Consider the following 18,024-nt stretch of genomic DNA (forward strand, 5'->3'; position numbering starts at 1 on the left):
CGCACGCTGAGCTGCCAAGTTGTGCTACACAAGATGGCGGCGTGTGCACTGAATCACTGCGTGGCGGCGACACGTATACTTATGAATTCATTTTAAGACAGTGAGTGACAGCAACCGACAGTTTCACTATCACAAGAGGTTTTATTTCAGAGTCATAAAGTAGAAATCTGGAGGTATTGATACATCACTGTGCAATCAAGGAAGAAAAGACAAGAAAAAGAAAAAGCAGCACATATATTTGGATTGTTTACCAAAAATACATTTTTAAAAGAAAGGTAGACAAATGACAAACATCTCCATTGGACATCATTGACATGTTCATGCAATAATACTGGCCAAACCCACAAAAAGAAGCTAACTTTAAGGAAAAAATGCTTGTTATAACAAGGAATGCCCTTAGCATTCCATTACTTTTCATATACACTATATCTTTCAATAACATAGTCATTTGGGAAATGTATCATTTACAATGACAATAAAAAATGAACATTAAAGTGACACTTATTTCCACATTGTATGTCAAATATATAAAAATATACACAACACAATTACATGTTATGTCTTCACAAACATAAGTAGATAGTACCTGCATGATGAAACAAAAATATCAAGCAATGCTAACTTTAAAAAAAACTCTGCCAAAAAGTCAAGAAAGAAATAAAAATACATAATTAGCATGTTGGGATAAATCCTCAACAATACCTCCACTATTCCACATGCACATTCCCTGTAAGGGCGTACAAGCTGAGTGGGAGAGGAGGCCGCCAGAAGACAAACCTGAGGTTGCTGTGTTGATGGTGGGCACAATGAAGCCCGTCCCGTGCTGGCTCAACAACCCAAAAGTAGGTTCCCGCGTGTAAACTCTTACTCGCGTATGCAAAGGATGCGACTCAAAGCGAGGAGAGAAAATCCTTCAAACTCCCCTTCTTGCCGCTGGGCTTGTCCTCCCGCATGAGGATCTTACCGAGACGCTGGACCACCCAGTTCTTGGCTTTGGAAGGGGTCTTGGAGGAGGAGGAGGCTGATCCAGGCGTGCTGGAGGACATGGACGACCTAGCCGAAAGAAAGAAGAGGTCAGAGAAGAAGAGGACCTCGCCTGCTTGGGTGTGTGTAGGATGGAATTTAACTGACCTGGGCGTGCGGCTGGGGGTCTTGTCTTTGCCGGGGGTCTTGGGCGTGGTGGCGGCGGTGGCGGCCGCTCTGTTGGCCGAGGGGGGGGTCTTGTGTTTGCCGGCGCTCCCCGGCGTGCCGTGGGTCTTGGCCCAAGTGGACAAGAACTCTCGGTTCATTCCTCTGTGTATGGACGTCTTATTGCAAGCGTGGCAGGTGGCCATCTAGATCGAGGTAGACCACAGATTGGGGACACTTTGTCATGTTTACCAACCATTTTTTTACTGAAGCCCCCCCCCTTCTCCCTTTAATTGCCATTGTTCAATCGCGATGAAGGAAGCTAGCGGCTAAATACAAAGAAGCACAATCCAGGTTTCAAGCCTAAATATACGGTAATCAAACACTTCCAGATGATTCATATTACATTTCTACTTTGTTGTGATATTTACAAGAGACCCCAAAAAAAAAGGGGGGGGGGCTTCTACTGAGGTTCCTGTGATGCAGAACCACAAATATCTGAAACATCTGAGCTGCCATGTGGGAAGCTGAGGAATGCTGCACAAAGTCATTTTTTAACAGCTGAGCAACTGTTTCTTCAAAACATTAAAAAATCCCCCCCCACCCCCCCACCCTCCCACCCCCGCCCGCCCGCTCCCCGTCTCTCATGGCTTGTTTGAGTTGATAAAGTTTTCACAGACAGGAAGCTAGCTTGACGGGGGATACATTTCAATTCAGCCTTGTTGCCGGGCAGTGACACCTATTCATGGTATGGATGCTGTAATGTAAGGGGGCTGGAAAGGGGGGTGGGGGGTGTATGTGGAAGGGAGGGGGGGGGGTGTCTGCCAGCTTTTCCGGGTGAACCCTATGAACCTCAACTGCAATGCTATTCCATAAATGTGCTGAGAATTCAACCGTAAACCGGTTCAAAGTGTCCTCCTATAACATCAGATGACCCCCCAGCAAATAAAAGCTTCGCCGAGCAAAAAAAAAAAAAACTGCAGCGAGTAGAAAGAAAAGTTGTCGCATGCCCCCCCCCCCAAAAAAAGGGATTACAAGCTAATTTGCAGCATTTGGCAAATGCTGCTATTTAATTAACTCCCATCGGCACATAAAGCAGAGATCATTTGGAGGCAATCTCATAATCTCAGTAACGAGCTGACTGACCCCCGGGGAGCAGGATGAGCCGCAGCACGTCTTTCCGTCTGCTCGCTCAGCTAACAAGTTGCCTTTTATTCTCGGAAAGCACAGAAACAAAAACGGCAAACTTTAAATCCACACGCTCAAGAGCCAAATGGGGTCAGAGAAGACCACCCCGGCGGAGGTCAGCAAACACGACATCCACAGAGACGACGAGGTGGAACGAAACCAAAACAACTCACCGACACGAAAGTAGCCATTTCAAGGGTGGTGACAGGTGCGCGTCTGCGGCGTTTGGGTTTCTCCTACCGTGACAAGTGTTTACTACATCGCACGACGCGGCCCACTTTATAACGACCCGGCCGCCGGCCCACTCTTGTGCACGAGGGAGTGGTGGGGGTGTGGCCTGGAGGATAAACCGACCAGGGCGCTGTCACAGGGGTCGATTTATTAGCGACATTCCCGGCACTGACGGGGGGGAACGCTGCTACAGTGTGGTTGCTGTCAGCCCAAACCGGAATCATCCAGAACCTACTCCCGACTTCCTGACTGGAAAACCACATGGATCAATAAAAACATCAGCTTGCACTTGTTGGTGAGCACAACTGACGTCTGCAACGGGAATTTTTCATGTCTGTGATGGCGGAGTGACTTTTTAATGATGATGTCACATCATGAAAATATATCATCTCCATCACAAGCCTGCTCCATTTTACATAGAAAGCTCATTTTTAACGTTTTTTTTAATATGTCGTCATGAAGGAAAAACCTCCTTCCTCACGGGCAAACTCAATTCCCTTGACCGACTCCAGTTCTTATGAGTCACTGCCCGAATTGAATCGGGTACTCAAAGGTAAACAAAATGCATGCACAACACTCGCACGTGTGCTATAAGTTGCACCGGTGAGTGAAACTTGAGTCGTTGTCGACCCGAGTCAGTAAATGCCTGGGAGTCGTAGTCCGGCATCAAGTAACCGTCAGTCAGTGAAACTCAAATCTTTGTCAAACTGTGAGTCGGTGAAACGGGGGCCTTCGGTATCCACGAATGGTACTGGTAGGACTTAGTAGAGGACCTGTGAGCCTGTGAAACTCAAGTCTTTGTTGAGTACTGTTGAGAATCGATTACGTCTTCAATGAGTACACATGAGTTAGTGAAACCTGAGTCTTTGTCAACCCGTGAGTCAATGAAACTTCCATCTTGGTTGAGTAACCACATGTCAGTGAGTCTTTGTCAACCCGTGAGTCAATGAAACTTCCATCTTGGTTGAGTAACCACATGTCAGTGAGTCTTTGTCAACCCGTGAGTCAGTGAAGCTTGAGTCTTTGTCAACCCGTGAGTCAGTGAAAGTCAAATCTTGGTTGAGTACTACTGAGTCATAGCGGAGCACCGGCAAGTGGGTGAAACTCAAGTCTTCGAGCACCCATGAGTCGGTGAAACTTGAGTCTCCGTCAAGCATCAGGGAGTCAGTGATACTCAAATCTTGGTGAGTAATCAATCTGTGGGGAAGTGAAACTTGGGTCTTTATCAACCCGTGAGTGAGTTAAACTCAAATCTGGGTTGACTGAGTCAGAGCGGAGCACCCGCGAGTGAGTGAAACTCAATTCTTCATCGAGTACCAATGAGTCGGTGAAACTTGAGTCTTCGTCAAGCATCAGGGAGTCAGTGATACTCAAATCTTGGTGAGTAATCAATCTGTGGGGAAGTGAATTTTGAGTCTTTGTCAACCCGCGAGTGAGTGAAACGCAATTCTTCATCGAGTACCCATGAGTCGGTGAAACTTGAGTCTTCGTCAAGCAGCAGGGAGTCAGTGACTCAAATCTACGTTGCGTACCCGTGAGTCAGTGAAGCTTGAATTTTTGTCACCCAGGACTGAGGGAAATTTGAGTCTTCGTTAAGAACTGGGTGCGTCCGTGAAACTCGAGTCTTCATCAATCTGTGAGTAAGTGAAGCTTGAGTCTTTGTCAACCCGTGAGCGAGTTAAACTCAAATCTGTGTTGACGATGCGAGTCACAGCGGAGCACCCGCGAGTGAGTGAAACTCAATTCTTCATCGAGTACCCATGAGTCGGTGAAACTTGAGTCTTCGTCAAGAACCAGTGAGTCAGTGATACTCAAATCTTGGTGACTAATCAATCTGTGGGGAAGTGAAACTTGAGTCTTTGTCAACCCGTGAGCGAGTTAAACTCAAATCTTCATCGAGTACCCATGAGTCGGTGAAACTTGAGTCTTCGTCGAGAACCAGTGAGTCAGTGATACTCAAATCTTGGTGAGTAATCAATCTGTGGGGAAGTGAAACTTGAGTCTTTGTCAACCCGTGAGTGAGTTAAACTCAAATCTGGGTTGACTGAGTCATAGCGGAGCACCCGCGATTGAGTGAAACTCAATTCTTCATCGAGTACCCATGAGTCGGTGAAACCTGAGTCTTCGTCAAGCATCAGGGAGTCAGTGACTCAAATCTACGTTGCGTACCTGTGAGTCAGTGAGGCTTGAATTTTTGTCAACTCGTGTCACCCATGACTGAGTGAAATTGGAGTCTTCGTTCAGTGAAACTCGAGTCCTCATCAATCTGTGAGTAAGTGAAGCTTGAGTCTTTGTCAACCCGTGAGCGAGTTAAACTCAAATCTGGGTTGATTGAGTCATAGCGGAGCACCCGTGAGTGAGTGAAACTCAATTCTTCATCAAGTACCAATGAGTCGGTGAAACTTGAGTCTTCGTCAAGCATCAGGGAGTCAGTGATACTCAAATCTTGGTGAGTAATCAATCTGTGGGGAAGTGAATTTTGAGTCTTTGTCAACCCGCGAGTGAGTGAAACTCAATTCTTCATCGAGTACCCATGAGTCGGTGAAACTTGAGTCTTCGTCAAGCAGCAGGGAGTCAGTGACTCAAATCTACGTTGCGTACCTGTGAGTCAGTGAAACTTGAATTTTTGTCAACCCGTGTCACCCAGGACTGAGGGAAATTTGAGTCTTCGTTAAGCACTGGGTGCGTCCGTGAAACTCGAGTCTTCATCAATCTGTGGGGAAGTGAAACTCGAGTCTTTGTCAACCCGTGAGCGAGTTAACCTCAAATCTGTGTTGACGATGCGAGTCACAGCGGGCAACCCGTGAGTGAGTGAAACTCGATTCTTCATCGAGTACCCATGAGTCGGTGAAACTTGAGTCTTCGTCAAGAACCAGTGAGTCAGTGATACTCAAAATCTTGGTGAGTAATCAATCTGTGGGGAAGTGAAACTTGAGTCTTTGTCAACCCGTGAGCGAGTTAAACTCAAATCTTGGTTGAGTACTAGTGAGTTATAGCGGAGCACCGGCAAGTGGGTGAAACTCAAGTCTTCGAGTACCCATGAGTCTGTGAAACTTGAGTCTTTGTCAAGCATCGGGGAATTAGTGATACTCAAATCTTGGGGAAGTGAAACTAGAGTCTTTGTCAACCCGTGAGTGAGTTAAACTCAAATCTGGGTTGACTGAGTCACAGCGGAGCACCCGCGATTGAGTGAAACTCAATTCTTCATCGAGTACCCATGAGTCGGTGAAACTTGAGTCTTCGTCAAGAACCAGTGAGTCAGTGATACTGGAATCTACGTTGCGTACCTGTGAGTCAGTGAATCTTGAATTTTTGTCAACCCGTGAGAGAGTGAGTGAACCTTGAGTCTTGCAGATCTCTGTTGCCAACTATTTTTTCGTTTTAGAGCAACATAAAAAAATGATCACGGTACAGTACAAAGAGGAAGTAAGCTTGTTATTTTTTTGTTTCGTTCTTTTAAACACTTCCTGCCACCGTGTCACATGCCAGCCTCGAGGTCACACACGCGCCAACGCTGGTTCCGACAATTGTCAAGAATCTGCAAAGGGCCAAGATTGACACACGTACACAAACAGGCATCAATTGGTGCGCCTATTTATAGCATCCGCTCCCGTCCTGTCCTTCAACCTTCAAAACAGCAGGACGTCAGCGGCCGGGTTGGTTCGCCGACCTTGGCAGCACGATACCACCCATGAGGGGACGGTGGTGGTTGGGGGCAACACGAGTAGCGTGGCTGACAGAATTAGGCGCATGTCAGAGCCGTTTCTTCTCGGTGTCGTTTTCAAAAGTGTGGCGGGAGTTATTCTAGAGCCAACATCGATACGAGCCTATGAAGAGTCGGCTCGGATCGATACGAGTCTGACCAAAATGTGGTCTTGCACCGCCAGCCAGGCGGTGTTCAAACTTGAATCCACCAAGGTCGTTTTGTTGTATTATTACATATTTATATATTTTTATCAAAGAGATAAAAAAATATTTGGACAAAAATCTGCAAATCGTAAATATGCAAGTCAAGGGTGTCCGAAGTGCGCAGAACATTGTAGAAATAAAATTCCACCAAAAAAACTGCATGTATGCATTTTAAGGGGCAAAAGTCCTCCCAGATGATGCTATCCCAGGGGTGGGCAAACTTTTTGACACGCGGGCCGCATTGATATAACAAAATTTATTAATATTTTACACGTAACAGTCCACCTGGTATTATTGTATCTGTAAAATTGTCATGCAATATGCTATTATTATTTATTATTTTATATTTATATTTAAATATTTTAAAAATAATAAAATATTATAATAATTAAATTATTTATTATAATTTTTAAATTAAAAAAATATATAATTTATTATTAAATTTTTTAAATTAATTTAATAATAAAATTATTTATTTATTTTAATTATAATAATTAAAATAAAATTAAATAATAATTAATAATTATTATATTATTATTACATAAAATATGCAAATATAACAATATTATTATATATAATTAATATAATACTTAGCATTAATATAATAAATATAATAATCATAATAGTTATAATAATAATATAATAATTATTATTTTAATTTTTATTATTATTATGTGCTTGTGTCCCTTTTTTCAGGAGCACTTTGTAAACAACAGACCATGTCAAACAACGAAATTGATACAACCATCAAAAGGTTGGCTCAGGCCATGATGCCAGGTTGTATGTTGAGTTTAAATTAAATACTTTGGAAAGATTGGGCGGGCCGTATTCAAACACTTGGCGGGCCGGATGTGGCCCCCGGGCCGTAGTTTGCCCACCCCTGTGCTATCCTAACAGTTGTCTCAAGGACAGTTTACAATTGAACGGAAACAGGAGTAGATAACATTTGCAACGCAAGGTTTAGCGATGTCCAATCCATGTCTGAAGAGATCCAGATTGTTTTATGCTAACAGCCGTGAAATGAGTCAAGGAGTCTCGAGGACAGTTTACAATGGAATTCAAACAAGAGTTGACTCAAGCGATTGCAATGCCAGCGCTGGAGAGACGGATTAGCGATTAGCCAATGAGGGTTTAGCAAAGTCTGAGGCTGAGTATGCCATTTTGGAGTATGCGAAAAACATACTGCCTTCGCCATAAATGTTGAGTATGTATCGTCAGCTTACTACTCATACCCAAATTACCCAGGATGCAACGCGACGTGACGTCACCGGGACGATATCAGTCCAAACGGCGGTGTCAAGCAGGATATAGTACAAGTTGGTTGGCTTCTTGTTTTCAAAGTAAAAGCAGTGATTTATTACTATGTTTTTTTTGTATGAGAAAAGTATGGGGGTGTTTTATTTTGTGAAAATAACCAGAAGTGTGTTGCTTAATTCGGCTAGCTTCAAATTAGCAGAATTGGTCGGAACGAAATTGTAAACGGTTGGTATTTGGACAAATAAATGGCACACTCGGGATCTGAACGGCCATTTCTTGCCTGATTAAAAAAAATCTCAATAAAGTGATGTATTTAAAGAGTTTAGAGCTAAAGTGAAATCAGCTTCAGACTGTCGATTTCGGCTCGGGTAGGAGCGCAATGCATTGTGGGTCATCATGTACAGTAAACCTCGGATATATCGGACTCGGATATATCGGAAATTCGCTCACAACGGACAGATAAAAAAGAACCGATTTTTCTGTAATGCATTTCCAATAAAAATTCATTGCATATATCGGATTTTTTATAACGGATTTCGCCTATTTCGGACAAAATCTCCAGTCCCGTTCCAATTTCCCTCGCATATATCGGATGGCCGCATCGTGGCCTTTGATCCATCTTTGATCCATGTTCACAGCCAAAGCTGAAGATTATAACATCTTTGTATGAATTACAGACATGTACATGAGCATGTACAACGAAAAAAAAAAATTTCTCAAAATTGAAATGTATGGGAACTTGCCGACTTGTCAATAGCCTGTGACGTCATTATCATTTGCGTTTACGTTTATCGTTTGGTTTCTAAACCTCCCTAATAGCAACAAGAAGGCATTTGGCAGATGTTATAATCTTCAGCTTTGGCTGTGAACATGGATCAAAGAAAGTTCCCCCATGGCATTGCGCGTCCGTGTAATGAATGTGGCGGACATTTTCCGGTATACGCATATAACTGATTTCGCTTATATCGGACAAAACCAGTGGGAACAATTGAATCCGATATATCCCAGGTTTACTGTAGTACGCTTTGCATACTGTCTGATGGATTGGGTACACAATATGGAGTGTGGATAGTATGGGCACGGAAGTATGTAGTAGTTAGTATGCGGTTTCGAACACAGCGTGTGTCACGGTGTGAGCCTGTACCGTATGATAAACCTCGGGCAAAAATATCAGACAGTTTTATAATAACCGTTCTAAAATGTGTTATTTTTGAAATACAGTAAACCTCGGATATATCGGATTCAATTGTTCCCACTGGTTTTGTCCGATATAAGCGAAATCCGTTATATGCGTATACCGGAAAATGTCCGTTTTACGCATATATGGGATTTATATCCGGTATATGCGTAAATGGGATTTTATCCGTTATAAAAAGGCACTTCCTTGACTATGTTTCCAATGTACCTGGACGCGCAGGCAACGCTGCAAACGCTGCAAATGACGTCGTATAGCGGCCTGTCACCATTCGGCCAATCGGAGCGCCACGATGCGGCCATCCGATATATGCCAGGGAAATTTCATGGAAATGCATTGGAACGGGACTGGAGATTTTGTCCGAAATAGGCGAAATCCGTTATAAAAAATCCGATATATGCAATGAATTTTTATTGGAAATGCATTACAGAAAAATCGGTTCTTTTTTATCTGTCCGTTGTGAGCCAATTTCCGATATATCCGAGTCCGATATATCCGAGGTTTACTGTAGCTTGATTGTAAAAAGACCAAAAAAGTCAGGTCCATTTTTTAAACCAAATATTTTGACACGATGAAGGTCATGTACGGTACCCAGCTCCACATTTGATGACCATTCATCTAAGTAATATGGTCAAAATGTATAGCAAAACAGCACAAGGCGTATGGTTTCTATGGTAACGATGGTTCCGCCTTGTCCCAATCAGCATCCTCCTCACTAATAAACAAAAACTGCAGCGGTCCTATTAAAGGAAACGCTGACGAACGCATACAATTAAGATCCGGATGGGTGCTCCCGTGCGGTCCTGCCGTCTCATGGAATAATTCCACGACTGTGCCTCGTATTGACAGGTTCAGTTACAGCGTGGGGACGCGCTGTAAATGGGCTTGCCCACCCGGTTAATCTTAATCTCCGGCCAAACGCCGCAGGGCCAAGCGACTTTTATTAGCAGGGTTGCTGAGGCGTAGCGGCACGTTCTGCGGCTTCGAGCGAATCCCTGAGGGGATCTGGGACTGACCCAGCTGGCACCAACTTGTGGCAGCGATAACATGCCGGGAATAGCTGGCACGCGAGTGCCGGCGCTTATTCTTTATCTAAAAACACACACGCAGGCAGGCAGGAGGCCACCGCTGCTGTTCCCCAACTCGTTCCCCCAACTCGTCTTCCTGTCGCCACCGCCGAGGTGCCGAAAGCCTTGGCTGCTGCTTTTCTTGTTCCCGCGTGGCCGAGATCAAGCATCAGAGTTGACATCCCCCGGCATCGTAAAGATGAATTCAACGGTGAGCTGCGGTGAAGTGTTACGGAATGAGATGGCGAGGGAAGGGGGTGGAAAATGAGTAAATGGCGGGGCGGGGCGGTGGCGAGTGAGGTCAAGAAGAAGCGGTGGCATAAATTGACCTCACGTCGCTTAAAGGAAAGAAATGGCTCATCCGGGAAAACGATCATTTTTCATTATTCCGCTTGGCTTTGAGCCTGTGCGGCGCACCACGTCCGTGCGCCTCCTTCGATAAACATCCATTTGCATGACAACACGCAAGAGTAGTCTCTCCTGTGACAAACAACTCTGCTGGGAAGAATAAATCCAGCTCTCAAGGACGGCGGCGAGGAGGAGGAGGCGGCGGCGGCGGCGGCGGCGGCGGCGGCGGCGGCGGCGGCTTCCATTTACGGTTTCTGACTCGGCTAACGAGCACAGCTATTACAGGATCATCTCACCCGCAACCGTTGCAGAGAAAAGATAAACGACATCAAAATGGGGGGAGTCATGCATGGTCTGAACGTTCTGAACTCCTATTTCAAAGCGGGAGGAGTTGCGCTATAGCGCGGAGCTAGCTTCTTACAACAGCACACCAGTTTTGAGTGAATCAGCAGCGCCTCTGCTGGCCAAGTAGTGGACTACACTCCTGTTTTTTGCTTTTATTTACGTGAATATAAAAGAGTATAAAAAAGGGGGCGCACGTCACCCCGATTCTGGCCTCCCTGCATTGGTGGCCTGTTCGCTTTAGGATTGATTTTAAGATTTTATTGTTTGTTTTTAAGGCGTTGAATGGGCTGGCCCCCCCAAATATATCCAAATTTACTCTCCAGCGCGGTCACTGAGGTCCGAGGGCCAGCTCCAACTTGTGGTGCCCAAGACGAGACTTAAGACCAGGGGAGACCGAGCCTTTTTTGTGGTTGGCCCCCCCAAGCTATGGAACGCTCTCCCCTCCCAAGTAAAAAAGGCCCCCCAACATCGAAAGCTTTAAGTCTCAACTTAAAAGCCACTTTTATTCTCTGGATTTTAACTCGGGAGTGAGTCGTATGGTCCTGTGTCTTTTAGTTTTTTTTATTTTAATTGGTTTTATTTTTTATACTTTTATTGCTTTGCTTCTTGTTTTTAATATTTTAATATCTTTTTACTATTTTATTTCTTAAATGATCTTTTAGTTTTGGATTATTATCTGTGCAGCACTTTGGAAACTGTGTTTATAAAATGTGCTAAAGTAAACCTCGGATATATCGGACTGGGATATATCGGAAATTCGCTCACAACGGACAGATAAAAAAGAACCGATTTTTCTGTAATGCATTTCCAATAAAAATTCATTGCATATATCGGATTTTTTATAACGGATTTCGCCTATTTCGGACAAAATCTCCAGTCCCGTTCCAATGCATTTCCATGAAATTTCCCTGGCATATATCGGATGGCCGCATCGTGGCGCTCCGATTGGCCGAATGGTGACAGGCCGCTATACGACGTCATTTGCAGCGTTTGCAGCGTTGCCTGCGCGTCCAGGTACATTGGAAACATAGTCAAGGAAGTGCCTTTTTATAACGGATAAAATCCCATTTACGCATATACCGGATATAAATCCCATATATGCGTAAAACGGACATTTTCCGGTATACGCATATAACGGATTTCGCTTATATCGGACAAAACCAGTGGGAACAATTGAATCCGATATATCCCAGGTTTACTGTATACTGTAATTGAGAAACGCCATCAGGTTGTGATTCTAATTTGCGTTATGACGTCAAGCGCTGCCACGAGTGCCAGGTGATGGCGTCTACGATGTAACTGTTGCGAGGTCTGAAGCGCCGCCAGCAGCGGATTCCGTCGTCGAGCCGTTTAAGAGCCCCCGCATCTCGTCGTTTAAGAGGAGACGAGAGCCCTGTCGTGTTAGCATAGTCTTCGACGTGGAAGACAAGCAGCAGTCCGGCACAGGTGGACGGGGTGTCGCTGGCCCCCCAAACATGCTGTGGCGGGCGGGCGGTCTGCCAAGGAGGCTAAAAATACCCGACGAGGAGGTGACTGGGGGGGTATCGTCTTACGAGGAAGTCACGTGACAAAAACACTCAGAGTTGTGTTGACAAACAAGCGACGGGAGAAATGTTTGGACTGTCCAAAGTGTGGAAGAGACACCAGGAGACAGGCCCGAGTCTGGCAGTGGGATTCCGTTAGCAACAGCGGAATGACTTGGACTTACCAGGACCGAGGTGGACTTCTGGAAGCGGTTGAGCAGATGTCTTTGGGCCAGGCTGAGCGTTTTCCCCCTGGCTCTCCTGCGTAGGACCCTCTGCACCCTCAAAGATGGCCGCCTCTTGGGGCGCAGCCTCACCCGGTGGTTGCCGGGCCGCCGCCACTGGTAGCAGTGATCGCACACGGCGGTTTTGTCCAACGCGGCGTCCTTTTCTGGCGCTGAGGAGACAGGAAATGTGACGCAACGACGTAGCTTTTCCCGTGCAACAAATGATAGCATTCCAAGATGGCTGACATCGCCAAGCTAAAACAGTAACAACATGTCACCCTTTCAGGCAACACTCATGATATCAACACTGGCTTTCTCTTCGAGCAGGATTCAAACATGTTTGGCTTACCCAAGCGTGTGAAATACTGCTGGCTGCGGAGAAAAGGACAAGAAAGAAAAAGATTAGAATCACAAACATTCAACTTTTTATGGAGCAGATGCTTGTCATGTAGAGAATCTTTGACTAGGATTTATGCAGTGGGTCCTTAAAAACAGCACAGCCCTCCTGTCGTTTAGAGGATCTTGGACTAGCCGTAGATCCTCAGATATCAGATAGACAATCTTTGACGAACAGCACGATTGCTCTTGTCAGATTAGGACTTTGTCTCGTCCCGAAAAACAGTAAATCCTCAAAAACAGCAGAGCACTCCTGTCGTTTAGAGGATCTTGGACTAGCCGTAGATCCTCAGATATCAGATAGACAATCTTTGACGAGCAGCAAGTCCTTAAAAACAGCACGATTGCTCTTGTCAGATTAGGACTTCGTCTCGTCCCGAATAACAGTAAATCCTCAAAAACAGCAGAGCACTCCTGTCGTTTAGAGGATCTTGGACTAGCCGTAGATCCTCAGATATCAGATAGACAATCTTTGACGAGCAGCAAGTCCTTAAAAACAGCACGATTGCTCTTGTCAGATTAGGACTTTGTCTCGTCCCGAATAACAGTAAATCCTCAAAAACAGCAGAGCACTCCTGTCATTTAGAAGATCTCTGACTAGCAATAGAACAGCAAAGCACTGCTGTCGAATAGAAGATCTTTGACTAGTGGTATGGCATCTTAAAAACAGCACAACCCTCCTGTCAGGTGGATATGAATATTTGACTAGCATTTTTGCTGTGCTCCTGTCAGAGAAAGGATCTTTGACTAACACTACTTAATTAAAAATAAAAACAACAAAAGGCAGACAACTTTAAAAACAGCAAAATGTTCTTGTAAGGTAGAAGATCTTGTACTAGCGGTAAATCCTTAAAAACAGCACAGCACTCCCGTCGAGGATCTTGGACTGGCCGTAGATCCTCAAAAACTGCGCTCATATCAGATAGTCAATCTTTGACGAGCAGCAAGTCCTTAAAAACAGCATGATTGCTCTTGTCAGATTAGGACTGAATAACAGTAAATCCTCAAAAACAGCAGAGCACTCCTGTCATTTAGAGGATCTTGGACTAGCCGTAGATCCTCAAAAACAGCGCTCATATCAGATAGACAATCTTTGACGAGCAGCAAGTCCTTAAAAACAGCATGATTGCTCTTGTCAGATTAGGACTAAATAACAGTAAATCCTCAAAAACAGCAGAGCACTCCTGTCATTTAATGGATCTTGGACTAGCCGTAGATCCTCAAAAACAGCGCTCATATCAGATAGACAATCTTTGACGAGCAGCAAGTCCTTAAAAACAGCACGATTGCTCTTGTCAGATTAGGACTGAATAACAGTAAATCCTCAAAAACAGCAGAGCACTCCTGTCATTTAATGGATCTTGGACTAGCCATAGATCCTCAAAAACTGCGCTCATATCAGATAGACAATCTTTGACGAGCAGCAAGTCCTTAAAAACAGCATGATTGCTCTTGTCAGATTAGGACTTTGTCTCGTCCTGAATAACAGTAAATCCTCAAAAACAGCAGAGCACTCCTGTCATTTAGAGGATCTTGGACTAGCTGTAGATCCTCAAAAACTGCGCTCATATCAGATAGACAATCTTTGACGAGCAGCAAGTCCTTAAAAACAGCACGATTGCTCTTGTGAGATTAGGACTTTGTCTCGTCCTGAATAACAGTAAATCCTCAAAAACAGCAGAGCACTCCTGTCATTTAGAGGATCTTGGACTAGCCCTAGATCCTCAAAAACAGCGCTCATATCAGATAGACAATCTTTGACAAGCAGCAAGTCCTTAAAAACAGCATGATTGCTCTTGTCAGATTAGGACTGAATAACAGTAAATCCTCAAAAACAGCAGAGCACTCCTGTCGTTTAGAAGATCTCTGACAAGCAATAGATCCTTAAGAAAAGCAAAGCACTGCTGTCGAATAGAAGATCTTTGACTAGTGGTATAGCATCTTAAAAACAGCACAACCCTCCTGTCAGATTGACAATATTTGACTAGCATTTTTTTCTGTAGGTCTTTAAAAACAGTAAAGTGCTCCTGTCAGAGAGAGGATCTTTGACTAACACTACTTAATTAAAAATAAAAACAACAAAAGGCAGACAACTTTAAAAACAGCAAAATGTTCTTGTAAGGTAGAAGATCTTGTACCAGCGGTAAATCCTTAAAAACAGCAGAGCGCTCCCGTCAGATAGGGCATATTTGCATGATTAAAAAGAGTAAACAGCAAAACACTCTCGTTATATAAAATATCTTTGACTAGCAGTAGCTCCCTAAAAACAGCAGAGCACTCCTGTCACATAGAGAATCTTTGACTGGCAGCAGATCCTCAAAAACAGCACAGTCCACCTGTCATGTGGAGAATCCTGAAGTAGCATTTTTGCTGTAGGTGCTTAAAAACAGCAAAGTGCTCCTGTCAGATAGAGGATCTTTGACTAACGCTACTTAATTAAAAACAACAAAAGCCTCTTGTCATATAGAAGATCTTTGACGAGAGCAGCTCATACGGAGGATTTGTGATTCGCAGTAGCGCCTTCAAAAACGTCAGTGCACTCTTGCATTATAGATGATCTTTGCAAAAGATTCTTGTAACGTAGAAGAGCGCTCCTGTCGTAAAGGATCTTTGACTAAACAGTGGCTTCTTGAAAGCAGCAGAGCAGTCTTGCCACGTAAATGATCTTTGACAAGTGTTGATGTCGCAGGTCCTTAAAAACAGCAGAGCGCTCCTGTCACATAGAGAATCTTTGTTTATCTTTTTTTTTTTTTTTTTTCAGTAGGCTCTTAAGAAGAGTCGAGTGAATGGTTTGGTGGAAGGGCAGTCAGCCATGTTGTTAATAAGAACGACAAAGCCGACTAGAAATCAAAGCCGTGTGTCCAGGATGACAAAGATCCCGGATACAAGCGTCTGAAATAAAAAAAAGAACGTGAGCCAAACGAGTCCCTGCCAAACAATACGTGGCAATTCCCCAAAAATATCTCAACTGTCTTTGTGACAGCGAGAGCGCCTCCTGCTTACCGAGCGCCAGCATTGACATATTGTGCTCTCATCGATCTAAGCCCCCACTAAGTCCCGCTAAAATTAGCTTCGGCCTTGAATCAACGCGGAGCTTTTTTTTAAACCGCACGTGCAGCCAGGCCTGGATGTTGTTTGGAGGTCGGAGTTAATCTGGCGATGACCCGCTGGCGGCCCGCCGCTGCTAGCTAGCTTTGTGTTGATGCTCGGCAGCCACGAAGGTGAGAAGACACACGACGGACGACACTCGATCGGGATGGAGGAAGATTCGTGACAAGTTTTTCCACGAATCTGACCCACTCACGCTTTGATCCCTGCCAATTTAATCATCGGTGGAGGGATTAACGGGGTCGTTCACCACAGTTTGACCGGGAAAAACACTTTTCTAGATGCGGCCCTGTGGGACACTTCCACATTGTGTGTGTATAACATTTGTCAGTAAATAAAATAGTCAAATAACAACCTTGGTGGAGGTAATGCGGCACCTATGAAATCAACTGAGGCCACAATCTGTGGGAATTCTGTTTTCCTTGGCGACCCCCCCACATCCGCTGCTTATTAACATACTTGTCATGCATGTCCTTTTAAGTGCACGTTTAGCAGTCGGTGATGGGCACAGATGATACGCATGCGGGCCGAGTGCGGGTGATGCTATCAGCACAGTACTGGAAGACCACGCCGTCATGTGGCGGGCTTATCCGACGATGAGTCTAATGACTTTCCTGCTATGTGCAGCATAGTGAACATTCTACTGCTATTACGAACGCAATGCAATGTAAACAAGCAGGCATGGAAACACTGACATGGTGGTTTTGGCAAAAAGCGTGTTCCGGGCCTTGAAAGGGAAAACTTATTTTGAAAGTGAAAGCTTATTAACACATAATTTAGGTCAAAACCTCAGATTTCATTATGTTCCATAAGACGTCTGAAGGACATTCCCCCCCACTAACATTTCATACAAATCCTGGAAACAAGGCACAAAACCAGGACAACATAAAATATGTTAGAATGAATAAAAGTCGTAAAAATGTTGTATTCCGGTGTTAAACCATGCCAAAGTTTCACATAATGAGGTGTGCGTATTTAGAAGTTAGCTCTGAAAAAAGTTTGTGATGGCTCTGAATGTTCGGTTTCAGAGGGTGTGGTATAACTGCCCCTTTGTGATGTCACACAGAGATGCTACTTCCTTATATGGACGTGGCTGTAAGCCATATAAGCTCTCTGCCCTCTTTGCTAGCAATGGTAGAGTTGCTAATAGAGGGTTGCTAAACACGAGGGTCGCAAGGTATGCTGGAGTCTATCCCAGCTGTGTACACCCTGGACTGGTCGCCAGCCAATCACAGGGTAGATAGAGACAAACAACCATTCACACAACACTCAAATAATAATTATCATAATATTATCACAGCACCCTATTCTCCACATAAAAAATAACAACAAATTATTATTATTATTATTGTCGTAACAGGTTGAATTTTAAGATTATAAGCTGTTTAATGGCTCTTTTGATACTAAACGTTGCAGACCCCCTGATCCATGGCAACAAGACTAAGGCTGCAATACAAGAAATGACCACCCGGGAGCGCCATAAACACGCATAGTTGATGCAGTGCCTTTATATGTAAAAGTAAAATCAATTTATTGCTACACACAATGCTAGTCGACAACGGTTAAATGTGATGATGTAGATACAGATAGGAAGATTAAGAGTTTCTTACAGGAAAAATCGTGACGCCTCTGGGCAGCTTTCTTCAAACATCAGCGACGCGTTGAGCCGAAACTTATCCGACATTTCTTTGTTGGATAAGTCGGTTTTCCCTCTCCACGCAGACTAGTCTTTCCGTGTTGTGTCTTCTTTTTAGGTAACCAAGCACTATATGCGACGTATTGACCCAAACACACGACTTTAGGCGCTTGTTAATGGCGAAACAAGCTCAACCTATGAAGTGACGCACATGCGCGGTCGCGAGCTGATGACGTCATGAGAGTGCAGTGCGTTATGGGAATCGGAGTCCGGAGTGCTTTGAAGCGTTATCGTACATAATACACGGTCAGAGTTGTTTTCATTACTTTAAATAATTAAAATATATAACGTTGCACTTACGGAATCACATAGAAATTGTTTCAAAAGTACTATATATGTTGGTAAATGTTTAAATTAATACATTTTATAAACTGTTACATTTTTTCAAGTCTAAAAAGAAAAATAT

At 44.2% G+C, this 18,024-nt stretch overlaps 1 protein-coding gene across 1 annotated transcript; it reads right to left on the minus strand.

Annotated features, from left to right (window-relative positions):
• Positions 1 to 134: 134 nt before the first annotated feature.
• LOC131102150 (UPF0711 protein C18orf21 homolog) lies at positions 135 to 17,763 on the minus strand. Its single transcript, XM_058047650.1, has 5 exons — positions 17,533 to 17,763; positions 12,768 to 12,790; positions 12,377 to 12,588; positions 1,132 to 1,334; positions 135 to 1,053 (listed from the first exon to the last, which is right to left on the minus strand). The coding sequence occupies exons 1-5, from the start codon at positions 17,604 to 17,606 to the stop codon at positions 891 to 893; spliced, it is 675 nt and encodes a 224-aa protein (XP_057903633.1). The 5' UTR covers positions 17,607 to 17,763; the 3' UTR covers positions 135 to 890.
• Positions 17,764 to 18,024: the final 261 nt, after the last annotated feature.

The sequence above is a fragment of the Doryrhamphus excisus genome, chromosome 14, assembly GCF_030265055.1.
Source record: "Doryrhamphus excisus isolate RoL2022-K1 chromosome 14, RoL_Dexc_1.0, whole genome shotgun sequence".
In the NCBI taxonomy this organism is placed as follows: domain Eukaryota; kingdom Metazoa; phylum Chordata; class Actinopteri; order Syngnathiformes; family Syngnathidae; genus Doryrhamphus; species Doryrhamphus excisus.